General features: G+C 41.5%; 3 protein-coding genes across 6 annotated transcripts in view; all 3 read left to right on the top strand.

The window, feature by feature from the left end:
• LOC134438462 (RNA-binding Raly-like protein) overlaps positions 1-4,849 on the top strand; it is a 120,894-nt gene extending 116,045 nt beyond the window's left edge. The window contains exons 7-8 of the mRNA XM_063188040.1: positions 2,642-2,702; positions 3,289-4,849. Coding sequence (XP_063044110.1) covers positions 2,642-2,680 — 39 coding nt within the window. The 3' untranslated portion in view covers positions 2,681-2,702; positions 3,289-4,849. The remainder of the gene's footprint in view (positions 1-2,641; positions 2,703-3,288) is intronic.
• A 3,081-nt stretch (positions 4,850-7,930) lies between these two features.
• On the top strand, positions 7,931-12,846 carry uraha (urate (5-hydroxyiso-) hydrolase a). 3 transcript variants are annotated; one of them, XM_063188038.1, is made up of 4 exons: positions 7,931-8,164; positions 11,849-11,991; positions 12,134-12,269; positions 12,636-12,846. In XM_063188038.1, exons 1-4 carry the CDS (start codon positions 8,111-8,113, stop codon positions 12,723-12,725), a joined length of 423 nt encoding a protein of 140 aa, XP_063044108.1. In that variant the 5' UTR covers positions 7,931-8,110; the 3' UTR covers positions 12,726-12,846. The 3 variants fall into 3 exon arrangements, with proteins under 3 accessions (XP_063044108.1, XP_063044107.1, XP_063044109.1); XM_063188037.1 differs by lacking the exon at positions 7,931-8,164 and adding an exon at positions 10,311-10,775; XM_063188039.1 differs by lacking the exon at positions 7,931-8,164 and adding an exon at positions 10,311-10,677.
• Positions 12,847-17,290: 4,444 nt separating this feature from the next.
• Positions 17,291-21,248, top strand: pdcd5 (programmed cell death 5). Of its 2 annotated transcripts, XM_063189006.1 has the most exons (7): positions 17,291-17,556; positions 18,109-18,135; positions 18,759-18,802; positions 19,348-19,409; positions 19,730-19,821; positions 19,922-19,993; positions 20,574-21,248. In XM_063189006.1, the coding sequence occupies exons 1-7, from the start codon at positions 17,491-17,493 to the stop codon at positions 20,622-20,624; spliced, it is 414 nt and encodes a 137-aa protein (XP_063045076.1). In that variant the 5' UTR covers positions 17,291-17,490; the 3' UTR covers positions 20,625-21,248. The 2 variants fall into 2 exon arrangements, with proteins under 2 accessions (XP_063045076.1, XP_063045077.1); XM_063189007.1 differs by lacking the exon at positions 18,109-18,135 and having other exon boundaries at positions 17,300-17,556.
• The last annotated feature ends 329 nt before the right edge of the window (positions 21,249-21,577 follow it).

The raw sequence follows: 21,577 nt of genomic DNA on the forward strand, positions 1-21,577 counted from the left end.
TTCCGGGAATGACATGTTCTAATCGGGAATATCTATTTAATGGTAGAACACAAAACCGGAACAGTAAAATTCCGTTTCTGTTTGGAACAAGCCATTTGGGAAATAAATCTGGTTGAAAATCCTGGTTTTGTTGGATGGGTTTGTGAATTGTGTGTGTGCGTGCGTGCGTGGTTATGTGCCCGGGTGCCTGTCTGTGTGTGTGAGGTACATTGTGGGTGGATGCCCTCTGCATGGTGAGTAACTCTGACAGCTATGAAATCACACTACAGTAGTTGTAAATCAAAACCTACATTTCTCTCTCCCTCTGACAAGCCTCTCACATCATCTCCATGAATGCTGGCACTACACACCCTCATTCACACACCCCATAAACACACACATACCACACACACTTTATTACATTCACATTTGATTTCACACAGACATCTCCACAGGCTCAGAGCAGCTCCACAGTATTGCTTTAACAGGTTATGAAAGCTCCACTGTATTTGCTATCAAATATGCATGAATTTACAGTGCATGCATATGTATGAGGCTATACTGATATTGTCATTCCTGTATAATCTAAAGGCCTTGCTTAAACATACAGTATGCTGATATTTTTCAGGATATTTTTTACCCGTTTACATATCTTGATCCCATTCATATGTGGATTAAAAACAAACACCATTAGAAAACACCGGTTTTAGGGAGCTAGCCATCTAGCCTGGTCCTGACCATCCCATAATACTACCATTTCATTTTGTATTCATGATCTGGAGGTTGTTTGATCTGATGTGATTGCAGGACGCGGTAAGGACATTTTCGGAAAAATCAGGATAAGTTGTTGAACAAACATGTCTGAGGTCTATCTTTGGAGATGAAGGACCGTTTAACAGACATGTCTGACAGAACATCCTACCGTAGGATTAAATATCAATGTAGGACCGTTTGTTAGAACACCGTCCAAATCCTACCGCTCAACATCGCTCCACAGAAAACAGTTACCAGGCGTAGTGCGGAGCCAAGTCTCTTGGCGGAAGTACGTAGGATGGTGTGCGAGGCTACTAGTCATCATGGGAAAGAGGTTATTGGTACCCCCCTTGTACCCCAAAGTTTGCCAGTTTCACTCCCAACTCACCAGGTTGGTGGGGGCAGTAATTAACCAGTGCTCTCCCCCATCCTCCTCCATGACTGAGGTACCCTGACCATGGTACTGCCCTGCCACACTGCTCCCTTGGGGCACCGTTTGGGGCAGCCCCCTTGCACGGGTGAGGCATAAATGCAATTTCGTTGTGTGCAGTGAGAACTGTGTGCTGTGGAGTGCTGCTTCACAATGACAATTGGGGAGTTTCCCAAGTGGGCTTCCCACACTCACGCCATTTAACGTGTAAGCAAAAGACCCAAACAGATGTGTTTACCAACATATCCATGCCCATGTAAACAGGGTCTAAGACAGAGTAAGGAGTAGTAGTAGATGATAGATGAGCAATCCTGGAAAAAAAAAATAAGTTTATGTGGGCCACACAGGAATAAGGGAAAATGAACAATGAAGGCTGTAAAGGCAAAATATCCTCTGTCACCCACGTGGCTCTAAAATACCTCTAGCATACAGAGGCTTGTTATAAAAGAAGTAGCACATAATAATTAAAGTGTAATTAGAGTGGAGTACAGCAGTTTTCTACCTGGCTGACATATTAAGCACTTTTGCTGCCTGGTCTCTCCCTGGGAACACCAGAAGAGCAGAGCTTCAATTACCCTGTAGCGGAGATGGTGCCATCCCCTGGTGTGTGTGTGTGTGTGTGTGTGTGTGTGTGTGTGTGTGTGTGTGTGTGTGTGTGTGTGTGTGTGTGTGTGTGTGTGTGTGTGTGTGTGTGTGTGTGTGTGCGTGCGTGCGTGCGTGCGTGTGTACACGTGTGTGTGTGTGTGTTTGTCTCTGTGTGTGTGTGTGTGTGTGTGTGTGTGTGTGTGTGTGTGTGTGTGTGTGCGTCTGTGTGTGTGTGCGTGTGTGTGTGTGTGTGCGTGCGTGTGTGTGTGTGTGTGTGTGTGTGTGTGTGTGTGAGAGAGAGAGAGCGAGAGAGAGAGAGAGACAGAGAGAGAGAGACAGAGAGAGAGAGAGAGAGAGAGAGAGAGAGAGAGAGAGAGAGGCTGTTTGTTTGTGTCTTGTGTGGGCGGCTGTCTGTCACAAACCCTTCACAATTCTCTTTTTCTTGGAAGAATTATTTGAAAAGAAACACAGATCCCTGGATTCCATCTCATCTCTCTCTCTCTTTCTGTTCTCTCATGGTATCATTCCACTTTTCTTCACTGAGCATTCAATTTCACTGGTATACATTTTCATTCCTTTTCATCCCTATTTTCTTAACTTCTAAAAACTTTCTGTCTTTCAAGTAGTTTCCTTCTTCCTGGCTCCCTTTTTTGTACGCCTCGCATTTCTTCTATCACACACGGGCACTATATATTTATTTTTTTCACACTTCAAATCTCTGAATACGACAGTACTATATTGCAACTTTAAGACCATGACACCGCCTTTGCCAAGGCAGGCAGGCAGAGGATTCTGTGGGGGACATCAATCAGAAAGAAGAGTGCGGAGATGAATGTGGGTGCTCTCTTCTGTCTTTTGTTCGGCATAATACAGTCTGTCTTTCTCCATCCCTAGGTCCATCATCACAGCTCAGACCTGGAAGATGAGATGTGAGAAGGTGGATCACAGCTCTCAGGTATTGGCACATGAAAATAAAGGGAAATGGGGGCTCCAAAGGAGTGTGCAAACCTTTTTTTATTTTAAAAAAGTATTTTTTTCTTCACCAAGGATTGCGCCCAACACATGGAAATAAAGGGACACAAAACTATTGAGCGCGACTCAGTGTGGCTGGCATTTTGCGCCGCTGTAGTAATGACAACAGCTTTAGATGTGTCTGTCTGTCTGTCTGTCTGTCTTTGTGTCAGAAATGAAATGAGACTGGCACTGGCTTCTATTTTGCTGCACCACGCTGTTGTCAGGGTGAAAGATGTGTGTGAAATCCAGTCAAATTGAAATGCACTCGTACCTTTTATAAAATTCAATTTCTGTTTTTCAATCGATGTGGAGTTTGGAGTGGAGATCGTAAGCAGCTTCGTGTTGAGTTGTATTCTGAATTTTGCACAGCCCCTCGTTCATCCTAGGTGTCACTGAATGAAATCATGAATAGTGAAACAGACGGTCATAGATCTGACTGCTGTCTGTCAGTGGTAAATTAAATGGTTGTTTGATGTGAAAGTACTCATCTGACTGTCTTTCTCTCTTTCTCTTCTGCCTGCTCTTAGATTCTGAAGCTGGACGTCAGCAGTGCGAAACAAAAAGAGGGAGAGAGGGAGCGCCAAACATGGAGGAAGAAGAGAAGAGCACACTACACTACCCTACCTTTTTTTCATGTAGTTACCATGCCAACACCAGCCGCAGAGCATTGTCCCTCATCAACCCACCACCAACCACTCCTCTGTAGTGTGTGTGTGTGTGTGTGTGTGTGTGTGTGTGTGTGTGTGTGTGTGTGTGTGTGTGTGTGTGTGTGTGTGTGTGTGTGTGTGTGTGTGTGTGTGTGTGCGCGCGCGTTTGTGTGTGCGTGCGTGCATGTAAATGTCTTTGTCTGTGTGAATGTTCATTTGTGTGTGTGTGTGTGTGTGTGTGTGTGTGTGTGTGTGTGTGTGTGTGTGTGTGTGTGTGTGTGTGTGTCTGTGTGTGTGTGTGTGTGCGTGTGTTTGTGTGTGTGTGTGTGTGTGCGCGTGTGTGTGCACGTGCACGCGCGTGCGTGCGTGCATGCGTGCGTGCGTGCGTGCGTGTTTGCATGCGTGCTTGTGCTTGTGCTTGTGTGTGTTGTACAGGGTGTGTCTGCAGCTAAATGCTGAATCTCAAATGCCCCCCCCCTCTCTCTGTTTAGTAGACCCCCTGCTTTACCTCATGATGGTCCCACATCCATCCACGCCTTTTTCACTGTTTTATGAAACAAAAATATTCCCCATCTGTGGCAAGTACACTGGCATGGTAATTACAGATGCCTGTCCAGAAAAATGAGCTCCAAACATTTCCCATCTCATCTATCTCATCTGTAAACCGCTTACCAAATATATTGCCCCCCCCCCACACACACACACACACACACACATACACACCCACACACACAATCACATATCAGTGCTTACACAAATTTGCTGACAAATAGACTGATGCATAGTGAGAGAACTTATATTCCCTTCAAGCTATGATTTTAACTGCATAAAAACTAAGTATAATAATGATCAGGTATAACAAATTTGTTAAATATTTCATTTAAAAATTACTTTTTAAAGGTAGCTCTCTGGTGGTGACATTGTATTCCTGAAAGAGTCCATCTTTAGCATCAACTGTAACTGAAGTGGTCAATGCCACAATTCTGTCCGTGTCTTGGCTTATAGGCCTACATGGTCATATTGGACCATGTGACTCGAAATCACAATACCTCATAAAAGTTCTTCTTCCGAACTAATAAGTGGTTTGGATGTTGTGACTGTCCATTATTCCGAACAAAATGTCTTTTGATAGAGGAAACCGAACATTTACATATTAGAACTGGATTTTTATTTAGTCTACATAGAAAGCCAGATACTAGAAAAGTACTGAAGCATCACTTGATTAGAGGGTTAGGCACTTGGCTTATTTTGATTCGTCCCCCTGGGGTAATATATGACTATTACTAATTAATCATTTGAACATATCCACAATAGATTTCCCTGTGTCCTGATAAGACCTCTGACAGAATATCATCCATTTTAAAATTTGTTTGGGTTTCAAAAAGTCTGTGTCCTCCTAAGCATCTCAGATGAACACCCCTCTGGCCTGGCCATTGAGAAACACTCACAGAAGCTTCAGAGTGTAATAGTCTGTTGCAAGGTGGTAGGCTACCGGTATGTGACTTGGGGTGATTGCGCTAGCTGATGTTGCGTGAGCTTTCAAGATGAGAAAGGCAGCTCTTGTCTGTCAGCCACTCCAACACATAGCCAAGGAGTCAGCCACTCTTGACCCTGGAGAAAGTAGCAATTACTATGGATAGATGTAGCTGGACAGACACAACCACAATCCTAACAGCAACAGCAGAAGTGGCAGGCAGGGTGGTGCGGAAGAGCACAAAAGATTGTGCGATGTCTAGCTTGAAAGGCCCACTCACTGTCCATTCATACATATCACCATTCCCCTCTGCCATCATAGTTAGAATTTTTTTAAATACAAGTGAGGAGGATGTTTCATTTGTGCCCGAGTTCGTTCACACAAGCTATTTGTAATGAACCTATGATCACAACAGCCCCCAGAGAATTAGAAATCCAAAATGTGTTCAGTTTTTATGTCACAAGCATGGAAATATCGAGCCATTATGCTTTTGAGTGATTTTTTCTTTCTCCCCACAGCATGTTTGTTTGCATTCTTCCCTTTGGTTTCTGTTGTTGGGGACTAATGTTCTCTGCAGCCAGTTTCAGTACCTATGTATCTGGCTGAAAAAACCCATGACTTCAATCTCTTCTTCTGTGGTAGGCGCCTTCAAGGGAGGGCTACGATCTGGGTCAGTGTGTAATATTGTGTAATATTGTAAAACTTTTTTGTGGTCTACTGAGTCTAATTTTATTATTATTATTATCTTTTTTTGATCTGATGTCTCATTTTTTGATTGGTTTGATCCTCTGGAGATCAAAGAGAAGGCGGGGGAGTACTGTTGAAACATCTGTTTTATTACAACCAATTCCTGTTAGTAGTATTTTTCTGTTGTTTTATGTTTGCCCTCACAACAAGCAAAACTCATACATTGTCACTGTAGTAAAAGTATTTTCATATTGATTATCCAGACCGTTGTCTTGTCATATTCTTTACACCATAGTTCTCAAAGTGGTGTCCCATGGGCACCTGTGGGTCTACAGTGTCCACATGGGTATGTCCCCAAGTTTGTTCCAATTTAATAGATAAGCAAAAATGCTGCAGCAGAGCGGATCGAATTGCACCTGTAATATTTAGCAACAGTAATTTTATCATTCTGTTTGTTATTCTCACCCCCATAATACTGACTGACCAGCAATAATGACGCACGCTGTTGACAAATGATGTCAAACTATCAAAACCATTCAGTAGGTGGTGCTTCAAAAACAATCTGCTCCATTAGATGCCCTTGTAGTCCATTGTAGCTGATTGTACATGGGTGGTTGACGTTTAAGGGCGTAACGCAAAAAAAAAGTTTTTTCCAATTCCTGAAAGAAATGATGGAAAAAAATAGGAAAAAAAATAGAAAAAAATAAAGCACTTAGTGGTCCGTGGAATTTCGCCTTATTTTTGCCATTTTTGGGAAAATGTGTCCTGCATCAACACATTGCATAGGCATGTCACACCGCAGGAAAATGAAGTCACACAACAGGGAATTCACTGCATTATGGCAATTTTAATCCTTTTGTATACATGACTGACATCTGAGCTCATGCTAACTTGATAATGATATTGTGTTTAATCTTAATATGTGTTTTCATTTCTAAAAAAAACTTTTTTTCCTTCTATAAGAGCAGTCACACCACAGGACAACATAAAATGAACCTAAGCATTGCGTGACAGAAACATTGCAATATGAAGACATATTAAGAGGTTAATAGTCACCTTAAACTTCCACAGCACTCTCCAATAACTGAGGTACTGACTGGTTAGGAGCTAGTCTTTAAGACCCTTGTAGTTGGCCTTGCAGCTGCTCGTTTACAAACATATACATGTCACCCCACAGGACGCAATTTGTGTTACGAAATTGAACTTGTAGTTAATATTACTGTCTTGAGTTTTTTTTCACATTCACATATCTTAATATAAAGTTAATATTTATGCAATCATGCCAAATGCTTCATACATTATTCAAATTTTGTTAGTTAATTTATATATATATATATTATATTCCAGGTTTCATTAATGTTTCAGTCACACCGCAGGATATTTGACATATAAACCTTTACATAAATCTTAACAAAAATGTTTCTTCTCATCTAAGATTAATATGAAACATAATGTACCACATCTTCTTTCATTGACATTTGTTTTTTAAAGGAAATATAACAGTTTTGTAGGTTTTTAACCAATGTTAAGAAAAAACAAGGCATCACGTCTCCCACCCACATAGGGCCCACAATTTGCTGATACGCCCCTGCTTGTAGCCGAAGAGCTGCCATTACAGATGGGCCAGAGCCTGAAAACAAATGAACATACATCTCTGAAACATAAGCATCTTTGGGAACAGCGGATCTATCTGAAAGAAATTGTCTGGTATTTTCACACACAGCTGCACTCGCCAGACCCACAGGTGCAGCAGACTCCATTCACTTTGATCCAGTACATAAATGTCCACTGCCACAAAGGTAGTCTACACAGCTGAGGCCCAGTCCATCTCCCCTACATTGGGGAGATAATAGAGTTGTTACAGGATAATCAAATAAGATAGAGAGGAGGAGTGAGAAAGTGTGCTCAGCTGTCTCCCGCAGTTCAAAGCAGTGGCCAGCTGGTGGAGATATTTCCCTTTAAAAAAAAAAAAAAAAAAACCCACAGAGACTACACATTCAGCTGTTATGTGAAGAACTTGACTGACGTGTAATATTTCTGGTTTCGAAAAAATGTGAATGTATCGCAGTGCTTGAACTAGAGTTGCAGGCTTCGCTCTACTTGTGCATTGCCGTCAGGTGATGCATTCTGATGCCCATAGAAAATTTCCACAAGCGCACAGTTCCAAAATAAGGTGCAGTCAATGTCTTATTGATTAATTTAGGCAAGTTTGTAAAATAATGGGTGTCGCTTTAGGCTACTTTGCGAGTCTATTAAAACAGCCAAACTACAAAACCGCATTCGGACGTCGTGCTTAAGTTTGACCAAGCAAAGGGCATGTTACGAAATTAGAGAGATTTCAGGGTGGTCACATTGTGGAAGTTAACTAACCAGAGGTCAGTCACCCTTCTCCCACACCGCGGGGTATTTTGCGCAGTCAACTGCATCGTCCAAGGAGTAATCTACACATAAGATAATTTCGCGCTTCTTCTTTGCACTTTTCTTTATCCAAAATCAACTCTACACGATTTGCAACCCTGATACGTAGCTCCCTGGACTCGGATGACTTCACGGCGTCTACTGCATATCAAGGACCATTTATTGGCTGACAACCAGGTAGATGCGCTTTTCTCACAGTGCGTATTTTCATGGTCTTCCTACATTCAGTCTCTCTGAACTGAACTAAAAACATGTAGGTGCACGACTCGTCTTACTGGTTGGTGAAGAAGACAAGACATAAGTCACGGGCTACTTCCTGGTGTCTGGGACATGCTGGGCTGTCATATAAACAGCCTTCTTTTCCATTCACTACAGATCTGGCACGTGCGCTCTACTAAGGGGGTGTGCAACTACTTGACCCAAATAGCCACAATTAGGGCAACAATAGATACAGTCAACTATAAAAATATAGTAGGCCTAATGAAGTATATAATGATAATGTGGAGTAGGATATATACATATATATATATATATATATATATATATATATATATATATATATATATATATATATATATATGGCAGATGAACACTAGCAACTGCTTAAGTTTTTTTTCCTAGTGGTTCTGATATCTTAACAATTGTGCACAAAATGAAAAAAAGAACTTTACAGGTTTAGACTTGATGATGTTAGCTTTGATTTAGAATGTGGAGACATTCTCAATTTGACCTCTGGGGTGAGTTAGTAGCCATTGACCTGTTGGCTCGAGGATTAAGATGGCCTGTACAGATTGCTAAAGGCCCCCGGCCCCCGTGGAGGGCAAATTCTGGGTTAAAATGACATACTGTAGAGTCGACAGCATCATAACTCATACAGCAGGGAACGCCAAATCCAAAGCAATGCAACTTCTCATCAGTCTGTCAGTTTGTCCACTGATTGTGAATCAATTTTGCCTACGGTTTTGCCAATTGAACAAGCAATGAGTAGAAATTAGAGGTGATAACTAGAATACGCTCCAAAAATAGATTTATTGCTCAGGTGGTGTCGCAGACCACTTATCTTTTTTCATTCTTTGTCTGATATTTTGGTCACATGTGCATTTGGACAGTTTCACAGTCACACTCCTGTAGGTGCCATTAGGCGGTGTCTCATCATCCACAAGTTGCTCAGCTGGTGGTACTCATCCAAAATGAGTACCACATGACACATCAATATGTGGTCTTGCTGGAAGGTTTTGCTGCATGTTCACCAGCACAGTGGTCAGAGCATGGAGGAGATATCAGGAGACATGCAAGTACAGTAGGGGACATGGAGGAGAGGAGGCCATAGGTTGGTTTACATCCCAGCAACAGTATTACCGGTATATATCCCTCCTTTTGCCAGGTGGCACAGAAAACGCTGCCAGATTAGAATGCTGCAAAATGAGTTTTGCAGGCTACTGATGTGCATGTGCATGATGAGGGATGATTCAAAACCAGACAGGCTGATATCACAGAAGCATGATCGACGGGGAGTTGCATTGCTTTAGGTTTGGTGTCCCCTTTATTTTTTGGAGCAGTGTATTTTATTTGTTGTTCATTGTTTTGAATATCTCAACACAGGCCTACTTGCAGAGTGTGCGAACACGGGTAAAGGTGTCTTATTAAATACATAAAATGCAAAACATAGTAGGGATTATTTATGGGTTATTTATTCACACTCACATGTTTTTTAAAATCTTTCTGTCTAAACTCTAGGCTAGGCCTATAGGTCTATGGCAAGGGTATTCAATTAAAAGTCACTGACAGCCAGTTTTTCAAATTTCCTCCAGTAAAGGGGCCGGCGGACATAGAATCTACAAAACCGCAAGCAGTCCGAGGTTAGGGTGCGAAATAAGCTGTTGGCTTTCCAGACAGAACAGATATTCGCTTCTCTATTTCTTAGTAGCCTGGTCTATTTATCAGACTGTTTTAAAAAAGATTCAATCTCATGTGAATGCATAGGAGCAATATCCCCAACCTGAAGTGTTGGTGATTGCAAATTATGCACACAAAGGCCTATTTATTTTCATTTTAGTGGGGGGCAGAACCTTGCCATCCAAGGGCCGCATCTGGCATCAGGGCCTCCATTTGAATAGCCCTGTTTATGGGCCTACCATAGATCATCTGAATAAAATACCTATGGGGCCTACTCTCTGGTAAGCAACTCACTCTCCCAGACACCCTTGGCTTCGCTTGGCACGCCCATCTTGAGCAACGCATGCGCTTAGCCTCGCCTAATTTCCATCACTATCGCCGGGTGATTATTTCCAAAAATAAAAGCCGGCTCCAAAATAAACGCCGAGTCTACTTAAAATAGCCTACATAATCGGGCGAGAAGACGTGACTGTTCTTGCTGCAATTTTTATTTCTATTTGTGCGTAGATAGATAGCCTACGGTGCTAGGCTATTTCAGCCAGTGGGTTTTCATGTTTTTTTCACTCAGTTTTTCATTCCATTGTTGTTGATCGCCATGGCCCCAGTGCATCGAAAGAAGTACGACTTCAGATTTAAACTTTCTACAGTAAAATATGCCGAGGAACACTCTGGAGAAGCAGCTGCGAGGCATTTCTCTGTCGACCCCAAAAGAGTGAGAGACTGGCGAAAGATGAAGTCTGAACTTCAGCGTCTGTGCAAGGAAAACAGCAAAAGGGCTCGACTGCCCGGTGGAGGTAGGAAGAAGAAACAGAGTAGGTCTAGCGAGGACCATGGCAAGCGGGGATTAAAATCTGTCCCGAAAAAAGAGCAGGTCGACTGCGAAATAACGGCCGTGAGTGAAAGATGAGTGCACAATACATTAAAAAGTTCCTGTTGTGTCTGTTTATTGCTTTATTTTCTTACAAGCCAATGCAATAATTATATATTTCTAACTAAGACAGGAATAACAATCCTCTAATTTTATAGCATAAATTAGTTGCCTTCTTATCCAGTTCACTAAGAGAACCAAATTTCAACTGCTGGTGACAAATTGAAAAAACAAGCCAAGTTCCTCAGTGAACATTTAGAGGTTCCTCACACTGTAGAAATGAAAGTTCCTCAAATAATTTACTTACCTCTAAAAGTTCTCAGAGGAGACTGCAAGAAAAAATTGGCCCCTAGAGGTTTCCGAATGACCATCTGAAGGGTTTTTTTAAGGAAGTTTTACAGTGACAAAAGGGCCACATTGGGTTTAGAATATTGGCAGAATGGCCAGGTGTCACATGCAACTCTGTCAATAAGAAGAAATGTATGCTGACATAACTTGTCAGATATATTCCTGCACATTGCAATTAAATGTGGTTGCCTGTACATTGGTGTCCGTCTCATCATTATTCTACAGTACTCGGTTAATCTTAACTCTGCAAGACCCTTGTTTCAGGTAGCCATTTTAAAAATGCTTAGTGACGTTATGACTTTTTTAATATTAAAAGCTGCCTTTCTTGTGAGGGCTTTACGAGCCATGAAAGGGCTCAGCGGGCCTCATGTGTCCCACGGGCCTATTTGTCCACCTCTGCTTGGCCTACGTCACATAGGCCTAAGTCACACTGATTGAAATCATTTGAGTACAATATTTTCCCTGTTTTTCACGCAACATTTTTGTGAATGAAGGAATTAATCACTCAGATTTGCCTCCCTAAATGTTTGAAACAAATAAACAATCCAGCCACTATTGTTAACTATTCTAAATCAGAAATCGTATCACAACCGTAGAAGGACTGTGGCATCGACTGATTACTTTGCGCCATAAAAAATAAAATAAAATGAATAAATAAATACATAAAATATATAGCATGACTGCATGACATGTGCCTGTGTGTCATGGATACAGTATATGGTCTTAGGCGTATTTTATTGTTTCCTTAGTGTTCTGCAATGACTACGCCTGCACCTAGTCCCCTCTCAACGCATGTGCTGAACACAGGGATGGGTGTACCTGGCGCCGGAATGGTCCTGAGTCTGCACCGTCTAGACCAGGGGACGGACACCTGGAACCTTCTCATCACAGGGTATCAACATGTCTTTTGAGCTTAGCACTATTGATAATGATAATAATAATAATACCCAAGTTTACTATAATGCTTTTCATGCTCTGAATATAGTCTCAACATATGGCTGCTTGAACATTAAGCTACAAATTACTTTTCTTAGAGCAACCAATGATGATGGCCGCTGCCCGGGCCTCATAACAAGAGAAGCGTTCATACCTGGGGTTTACAAAATGCGCTTTGAAACAGGACAGTATTGGAATGGGCTGGGGGAAGCTTGTTTCTATCCATATGTTGAGGTAAGACTGCAGATTTTTGTTGTTGTTGTTGTATGAAGTCGTTTTTGTAACCTTTTGTAATATTAAATGTATAGTGTGTGATTTTAGTTGTTTGTTTTCAAAAGACATGGTGCCCATTCACAAATTTGATCTTTCCATGAATTTACTGAATAATAAAGTTACATTTTTTTGCTGTGACCACAGTAAGCTTTTCAGCTAAAGATGCATAAAACTGTTGGGCATGGAGACAGTCCACCTACTCCTGGATGAAAAGTGTCTAAATTGATGGTGGTGGTGAATATACATGACAAAGATAACATTTGTGGATAGGCAGCATACATTCTGGAAATAGACTTTAAAAAAACACATTCCCCCTCCCCTTTGCAGATTGTCTTCACAATAACAGATCCTTCCCAGAAGTTCCACGTGCCCCTGCTGCTCAGCCGCTTCTCATACAGCACGTACAGAGGCAGCTAGACACCACAGCTGATTATCTTGGATGCACCAGATAAGAGGCCCGTGGATAGGTTGCTGTATGGACAATTGTTTACTGCCTTTTGGATGGTTTCAAATCTAGTAAATGAGTTTTTGACTGTGACCATGGGTATGTTTGACTGCTTTTTTATTGTGAGGTGTACCATGTTATAGTAGTAGCAGTTATTTAAACAGGCACAGATTTAGACACTTTTATATTTATTTAGATGTTGTAATGCAACCACATGCAAAGATGCCAATCATTCATTAATTTCATTCATTCTTTCGGCCGTTGATTGATTGATTTAGTAATTGATTGATTGATTCATTCATTCGTTTACTTACTTATTCACAGTAGGCAGTACTGTATGCTATGTAAGCTGAGTTAAGTAAGCGCATATACATGAATAATACACATAATGCCCACATGGACATTTCAAGACACATATAACACAGGTAATAGTCAGAGATGGAAAATAAAAACTACAGGAAAATATAACAAGGCAATTGTGCAAAAACATATTCTTTGAGTTGATGTCCAAGAATGAGAGTTGACAGATAAGTCTATGATATTGTGATTTAGAGTTGTAATTGTGATCTAGAGTAGGGAGAACTAAGACATACTGTAAATAGTATTCAAAAAAGAACATAAATCCTGGAAAGGTGCATGAAAACAAAAGGTCAAGTGATCATAAAGCAGTGCACTGAGCATGACCCTGAGTATGAGCATAATTTCTCAATTATTTCAACGTAACAGTCCAGTAAAAGTGTATTGGACAGTACATGTTTGTGATACACATAAAAAGTATGTCCAGTGGTCATGAGAGTTCCATAGTGCAGTGATTATCTATAGTACCAATGATGATGTCATTCTGTGTGTTGTTAACCAGTTGAATGGCCCATGGGACAAAGAACCTCCTTAGCCTGTCTGTCCTACATGAGAGGGCAGAGTCTGTTGCTAAACAGGCTCAGCTGGTTAGTGAAGGTGCTGTGAAGGGGGTGTTCTTGATTGTCCATAATAGAGTCCAGTCTGTTCAAGGTTCTGGTCTCAGCTGTTGAAGTGAGAGTCTCCAGCAGCACCATGCCCAACCTGTCTTCCTCACCAGTCCGTCCAGGCCTCCAGCATCCCTCCTCCTGATGCTACCTCCCCAGCACGCCACAGCATAGAAGAGCACGCTTGCCATGACAAACAGGTAGAACATAAGCAAAAGTCGGTTGCAGACATTGAGCGACCTCAGCCTTCTGAGGAAGTAGAGCCTGCTTTTGCTCTTCTTGTAGAGTGCATCTGAGTTTGTGGACCAGTCTTATTTATTGTTGAGGTTCACCCCTAAGTACTTGTACGTGTGGACTGTCTCCACATTCTCGCCGTCAAAAAAAGACAGGGACCAAAGGCCACCTGAAGTCCACCTTGGATTTTCCATTTACTTGGATTTGGTGGTGTTTCAGGTTCAGTTGATTGGTTTGACCATCCCACAAAGTCCTACCAGACCCCTGTACTCCTGTATGTATCTAGGTCTAGGCCAGGGATGTGCTGGAGCCCCGGCAGCCACATGCGGCACCCTCCTCACAAAGGAGTTAATACAAAAATCCAGTAAGTTAATACAATAATAATTAGCAGACTTTTTTAAAACTGCAAATCAATCAAATACCGGTAGTTATAATACATATACAAAAGTATATATTATTATTGGCCTAATATATATTTATAATTATATATGATTATATATTTATCAGGTAACACTTTATTTTAGGGACACATCTATTAGCACTAATACATACAATATTAATGCCTGTGTAAGTAACTTGTAAGGCATGTACTAAGCAAAATAAGACATATGTTAAGCATGTATTCACAAATGTCTTGTTCATGCCCAATTAGGGATTTATTACTAATATAACCTTAGTAAGGACCAGTAAGCCTATATTTCTATTTATTAGTAAGTAGTAAGTGGCAGAATACAATGTGTATAAGCTCCCGACACACTGTGTGAACAAACCCTGAACAGTGTGAAAACAGATGCAGAATAAGGGTCCCTATTCTAAAGTGATGCATTGGTCAGCCCAGATGGCTCAGGGCCTCTGCACTACCAAAGTCCTAGGGCCCCCACACCACCCAGGCCTGCACTACCTAGCCGCCCTTTCTACAAAGTGTAAGGGAATATCAAATAATTAATAATTATACAGCTGAGTCATCTAGTTTTCTCTTATTCATATCAATGAGAGGGAGGTAACAAGAGCCTATATATAGCAAGGATTGAACGTACACTTTTTCATGTACCACTGAGTTTTAATTGTAAAAAAACCCAAAATAAATGCAGAAAATTAGAATAATAGTTTTGAAGCAAAACTAAACTACTCTTTTGTGATAATTAAGTGAATGTTTAAGAACATTAGCTTCAAGAAGTGCAGTGCATGATGGGTACGCAATCTAGGCCAACAGACAACCTACCCAGCTCTGAGCCTACGTCCTTAGCTCCTCCCCTCACTTGTGAAATTTAGTTGCTATCCAAACAATTTGCCATGTACGTAACAACAGAAATATTATCATTGCTGCATTGGCCATGCATTGCATTTCTGACTAAGGGCGTACCCATCATGCACTGCACTTCTTGTAGCTAAGTTTCTCAAACATTAACTTATTTATCAGAAAGGAATAGCTTAGTTTTGCTTCCAAACTATTACTCATTGTTATATTCTGCATTTATTGCAGGGTTTTTACAATTAAAACTAATTGGTGTATGAAAAAATGACATCTCACCACCCACCGTCATTGATAACTTTACGTCCAATCCTTGCTATATAATGCTTCCAATTACTCACCAACTTATTGAGTAGAATTAGTGAGATCTTCATACCTGCTGAGACTAATGTAGATTCTGAAATGTTCTTACACTTTGCTTCCCAGGGGGGGACGTAGAGTGGGGGCCCTAGGTAGTGCGGGGGCCCTAAGCCATCTGGGTTGAGCAATGCATCACTTTAGAATAGGGACCCTTATTCCACATCTGTTTTCACACTGTTCAGGGTTTGTTCACACAGTGTACCAGGAGCTTATACACATTGTATTCTGGCACTTACTGCTTACACATAAATAGAAATCTAGGTCTACTAGGTCCTTACTAAGGTTATATTGGTAATAAATCCCTTATTGTGCATGAACAAGACATTTGTGAATACATGCTTAACAACTGTCTTATTTTGCTTAGTACATGCCTTACAAGTTACTTACACATGCATTAATATTTTATGTATTAGTGCTAATAGATGTGTCCCTAAAATAAAGTGTTACCATTTATCATTATAGAGCTCTTCAGCGTTGACGTCAACTTGTATGCGGCGTTTGGACTTCCGGTTCCATGGCGATTTTTTACATTGCAAAACGCCATAGAGATTCAGGTTTGGCAGAAATATAAGTTGCACGCCAACAACGAACATTAGCATGTCCCCGCATCCCTTTCTCATTAGTGGAACGGATCGTATCATCATGTTGGTGTATTCACATGTTAAATCATGACGATTATAATTCAATATTGCTAACCCCTTTCTGATCATTAAAACTTCCGAACTACATACTTTCCTTTGGTTGCCATGGGTACAACCATCCGCACGTACATGACGTTAGATACAGGCGCCGCTTCTGTAGTCGCCAAAAGTTTCCGGGTTTAGCATATGGACGCAACATCGTATTTATGTCGAAGTTTGACACAAAATGATCAACCATGTCACACCTACAGCCTATTTTTAACACCCTCGACAGTTTGCGGGGGTTCGCTAAGCGCGTGCTTGCACTCGGAGCTTATTTGAAACTGGCCCCTATTAATTCCCAATGGAGGCCGGAAGCCGAAACAAACCAGGAAGTCCTTAAATGCTAACATGAAAGACTACAATCTACTACATGCTTCCGCGTTACTGAAGAACTCTATGGGGCACCTAAGTCTCCACCCCTTCCGGGCGGCTTGTGGGGCTGGCAACGGAAAAACTTTTGACTGGGCTGTAATGGACTGATCAAAGCTATTTTCCGACCCACCTCGCATTTCCCCTTCGATCACACATATGCTGTGCCTCAGAATTAATAACAACCAATGGTGTGCTTACTGACTTCACTTGGCAAGCGATTTTTGAGTTGTGTGTGTGCAAAAATATGTAATTATTTGGACTACACAACAGACGTCGCATGTCCGACGTGCAGCCACTTAAGCCACGGTGCAGCGGTAGGGTTGGCTGTGCCTCGGTTCACGTCAGATATGCGAGGCGCACGTGTAGTCTCCAACACAGTTTTGCACAAAAGCTAAAATAACGTTTCTTGCGTGCCGAAAATGAGTGGTCTTACGACGCAAATCCAAACCTTTCAAATTCACTGTCATCATATGTGAAATCCGGAGCACATGCCAAACGGGATGAGGATTTAGCTTGACTCGCTCCATTAACTCGCATTCAAAATTTTGCGAGCTCCAGCCCCATAGATCGGAAGTAGAAGGGCGTGACTTAGGTGCCCCATTAGTGAGTGATCATGTGGCCCTCCAATGGTTGCCCATCCCTTTCCTAGGCTCCTTCTCTAAGTGAGTGATCGCTCAATCTGACAATCGATTAGTAAGACTGGAAGTAGGCTATTCTCTGTACTCGATTAGCCTGGCCTACGCGTCAGATTTCTGCCCAGCCCTGGTCTACCTTCCCCGTGTGCTACTGGCAGTGTTGTTCAGAAAAAATATCTTGTTAAGTGCTCACAATTTGTTGTTGAGTGTCTCCCGAGCTCCTATAACTATTGCTGAAAATGGCAGATGACGAACTGGAAGCAATCCGAAGGCAACGGATGGCCGAACTTCAGTCAAAACATGGGGTAAAGAGCATTGTCTGTATTGTAGCTGACTAGCTGGCTAACAGTCCCTGCCATATAAGGCAGCACATTGCTTTTATGGCTCATAAGTTAACTCCTAGACAACACAGGAAAACAAACATATGTGTAAGTGTTGTTCTGAAGGCCACTTTGTGTGGATTTAACAACGCCATCATTATCGATGCACTGTTATTTTGTGTACAGACACACTGACTGGGTGGCAAGCTAGCTCACAGGTAATACTAGCTTAGTAATACTGTGCCATTTGCTGGCCATGGAAGTGGGTCGAGGTGTCGTCAGTCGTCACTATTTTTTTTCTTTCAGTTACAGTAGAGCTAATGCACTAGCGTCTTTTTTTATTCTCTTTAATATTCGGACCACGAAATTATACTGCCATTTATCAGTGCCCGTCCCTCCAGTAACAGTCAGTACTGTACACACCCATTGTTCAGTGCAGTGCCATTGCATCCTTCTTTTTACACTGCATCCCTTGACATGTGGTATTCATGTAAACATTGACCAAACCAACTGTTTAAACTGAGATATCCCTTATAGGGTGTAGCATGGAATCCGATGAACCCGGTGAGATGGGCAGCACAGTGTGTTTGAGACGTGTGCGGATAGTAGTCAAAAGAAACTTTTCTGAAAGGCTTTGCTTGGGTTTAACAGTTGCTGAAGTGGGACTGACGTAGTCTAATCCTGAACATGCAAGAATCTATTTGATATGGTTGTGCATGGTTTTTTAACCAGCTATGACATAATATGTGCGCGATGCTGAATTGAAATTATTAGTGCTATGCGCTTAATTTCTGCCCTTTCCAGTCCTGAAGACTTGACTGCACACTGAGGTCAAATGCCTTGAGTCTTCATCTACTGTATAGCTTTAGGTTGTGCGTGTGCATCTGCGTCAGCGTCACTTTGGATAGACCCATGCAGTCAGCAGGCCTTGGTGATGCAGTGACCTGCAGTGCACAATTTAGTGCTGTGGTCAGCATGGCTTTACGGCACTCAGAGTTGACCTGGGTTGAACATGCAGTGTAATGCATTGTCTGCAGTGAATTGCATTAACATTACAATACATTTGGCACACTCGTTTGTACAAAGCGACTTACAACCGATAATCACGGCATATATCACTTGTAGATACATGCATTTAACCTGATGAAGGGGTTGCATCTGATGTTTCTTTACTTTTCTTTCCTCAGAATGCACCTAATGATCAGCAGGCACAGCAGGAATCCCAGCAGAGGTTAGTGGCAACAGAAGCAGGTCATCCTGGCCATCATAGACGCAGTCGTCAACTCTGGACCCGCCCATGAAATTGCTTGTTTTCCCTCACGTTGGCTAATCAATATGCCAAATGACTGGCAGTGATTAGCACCGCACGACCACCGGTGGAGCATTCGGAGGGGAAAACAATGCAGTTTAATGGGCAGGCCAGAGCCGAGTAGCCGACTGGGTGAATAGCATTAACTATCTGCAAGTGCTGGCCAGTCACACTCACCTTCCAAACTTACTTCTCGGACGGGTCTAACCTGCATCCATGAAATGCCGCTCTATGATACTGAGCTACAATCAAATCAATCTTTATCTGCACTTACCTAGCGGATGTCAATGACAAGTGTCATAACCTTGAACACTCACCATTGCACAACTGGAAATGCCAATTCATGGAAAACATGATATGTCAAGAGAAAAAAGGCATGGCCAGACTGATTTTTTTTGTACATTGTTTTCTGTATTTGTTCGCTGTGTTTGTTCATATTAAGTGATTCTATTGTATGTTCTCCACAGGGAAGCAGAAATGAGAAACTCCATACTGGCACAAGTTCTAGATCAGTCAGCGAGAGCCAGATGTAAGTGTCACAATCACCGCCTCAAGGTTGGGTTGGGTTGTGTTTGTATTTCATCTCATTTCCACTACATGGCGCTGTTTGAAAAGATGAAAGCTCTGCCTTTCAGTCTACTGTATCTGTTTGTCACAAGCGACAATGACAAAAACATTTCTTTCATTCAAACGTTTCTTTGAGCATGAATGAATTGTACCCACCAACAGCATACACTATTAAAACACAATCATGAAAATTCTGCATAGGAATGAATCCTATGCATTGGATTTTCTTTATATGGACTCATTACTGTATTTATCTCATAGTATGTAACTGATTTGTTTTAGTAAGTAACCTGGCCTTGGTGAAGCCAGACAAGGCCAAAGCAGTGGAGAATTACCTCATACAGATGGCCCGCATGGGACAGCTCGGGGGAAAGGTTAGTATTTTTTCTGTCGTGGTAAGAATTTGAGGACACAAGAAGTCAAAGTGTTGCTTTTGTTTCTTTTCAGGAGTAGTGAAAATTATTTTCTGTTTAGATTTCAGAGACTGGATTAATTGAGATCCTGGAAAAAGTAAGCCAACAAACAGAAAAGAAAACAACTGTGAAGGTACGTGCCACTTGAAAAGCACCACATTGCATTGTAATAATACAACAAACAGAACACACTTTAGCATCAGGGTTCTATTTTTCTCCAGCATGTGCGGATACTGTGCCATTTTTGGAAATAAGCTTATTGTACACCTCTCCTTAAGTTAAATGATTACATTTTACCTTTCTCCTGTACTTTCAATCGTTCTCAGAATATGGCAATACAAATTTTACCTCCATGTTAGCAATTAACATTGAATCCTATAAGAACAGGTGGTGGCTAGCTGGTCGCGTAGGATTCAATATTAATTGTAAGCTTGGAGGTAAAATTTGCATCGCTATACTCAGAGAACGACTGGGAGTACAGGAGAAAGGTAAAACTCAATCATTTAACTTAAGGGGAGGTGTAATATGATGGCCTGGAAAACCAGCGCCAACTACTGGACGGCAAAATGTTTTGCCTGCATTGCCAAATTAGACATCCAATCCATTTAGGCTGGTTTATCAGGCTAGTAATATGAGTTTATTTCCAAAAATGGCACAGTATCACTGAAGGGAAAATCACTCTTACTGTGCCTCTTGTACCTCTTGTCTTCCAGTTCAACAGACGGAGGGTAATGGACTCGGATGAAGATGAAGATGACTATTGATTTTTTTTTAAACACATCCTCTCTCTGGTCTCTGGTGGGAGAGTTTGCTAGCTGGTACTGTTCAGAGGTGGCAATCTTTGACCTTGCCCAAGGCTTGTCTTGAAGAGCACTTTTTTTGGACAGACATCTACACCCAACAGAACTCAACATCAGGGCAGAGATTTGCGTAGCTCACCCATTTTTTCATCGTCACCATCTATCACTTGCTTTTTTTCCTCTTTGTCACAAAAAGCAACGCGAATGCAGTCTTGTCCCTGCAATTCTGCATCTACAAAGTTTCCCAGAGACTGTTTCAGGGATTTATTAGACCTTACAGAATAAGCAGTCTACTGAACTTTGATACTTTGATATCAATTGCTACATCCATTATGTTTTTGTTTTTCTTTTGTCCATTGTTGTCAATCTGCTAATCGTTTACATAATAAAAAGCCTTAAATGCATCGAAAGAGGTACCATATTTCACTACAATAACTTCGATCACATTTACTGTTACTTTGTCATGTAGGTACCCATAGTTACTTTTGAGCCAGGAACTAAAGGCTACCATATGCCCAGGTGTAATTGAACTACACACCTGGAGGCTGAACTCACAGGTGTAATAAATGACTTGCTCATGTACAGTAACACTGCCCTGGTTTGGATTATTAGTGATTTGTCCATGTGAACACAACACACCAGACTATGAACATACCTGTATTTTATGAATGACAATTTACTGTGTCACAAAGTAAGATCAATTTCTAACTGGTTTTGAAGGCCCTGAGCCATTACAGTAGCCATTGTAGTAGGAGTAGAAGTAGGAGGGAGAGTGGAAGAGCTGATCAATGGAAACACATTAGGCTACTCAATGAAGATGATGAGAATGAAGATGTTTTGATATCAAAATGCAAAAACAAATTTAGTAGTAAGTTAGTAAGCCTAACCTCAAAATGCATGTAGAGACCAGTCTACCA

Source organism: Engraulis encrasicolus, chromosome 22 (genome assembly GCF_034702125.1).
Source record: "Engraulis encrasicolus isolate BLACKSEA-1 chromosome 22, IST_EnEncr_1.0, whole genome shotgun sequence".
Taxonomy (NCBI): Eukaryota; Metazoa; Chordata; class Actinopteri; order Clupeiformes; family Engraulidae; genus Engraulis; species Engraulis encrasicolus.

Coding starts and splice junctions, on each gene's coding strand:
- uraha (XM_063188037.1), top strand. CDS start 10,479: ATGGCCCCAGTGCATCGAAAGAAGTACGACTTCAGATTTAAACTTTCT. Junction 11,992..12,133: donor TGGAACCTTCTCATCACAGG/GTATCAACATGT, acceptor TACTTTTCTTAG/AGCAACCAATGATGATGGCC. Junction 12,270..12,635: donor GTTTCTATCCATATGTTGAG/GTAAGACTGCAG, acceptor TCCCCTTTGCAG/ATTGTCTTCACAATAACAGA.
- pdcd5 (XM_063189006.1), top strand. CDS start 17,491: ATGGCAGATGACGAACTGGAAGCAATCCGAAGGCAACGGATGGCCGAA. Junction 19,410..19,729: donor TCAGTCAGCGAGAGCCAGAT/GTAAGTGTCACA, acceptor GATTTGTTTTAG/TAAGTAACCTGGCCTTGGTG. Junction 19,994..20,573: donor AAAAGAAAACAACTGTGAAG/GTACGTGCCACT, acceptor CTTGTCTTCCAG/TTCAACAGACGGAGGGTAAT.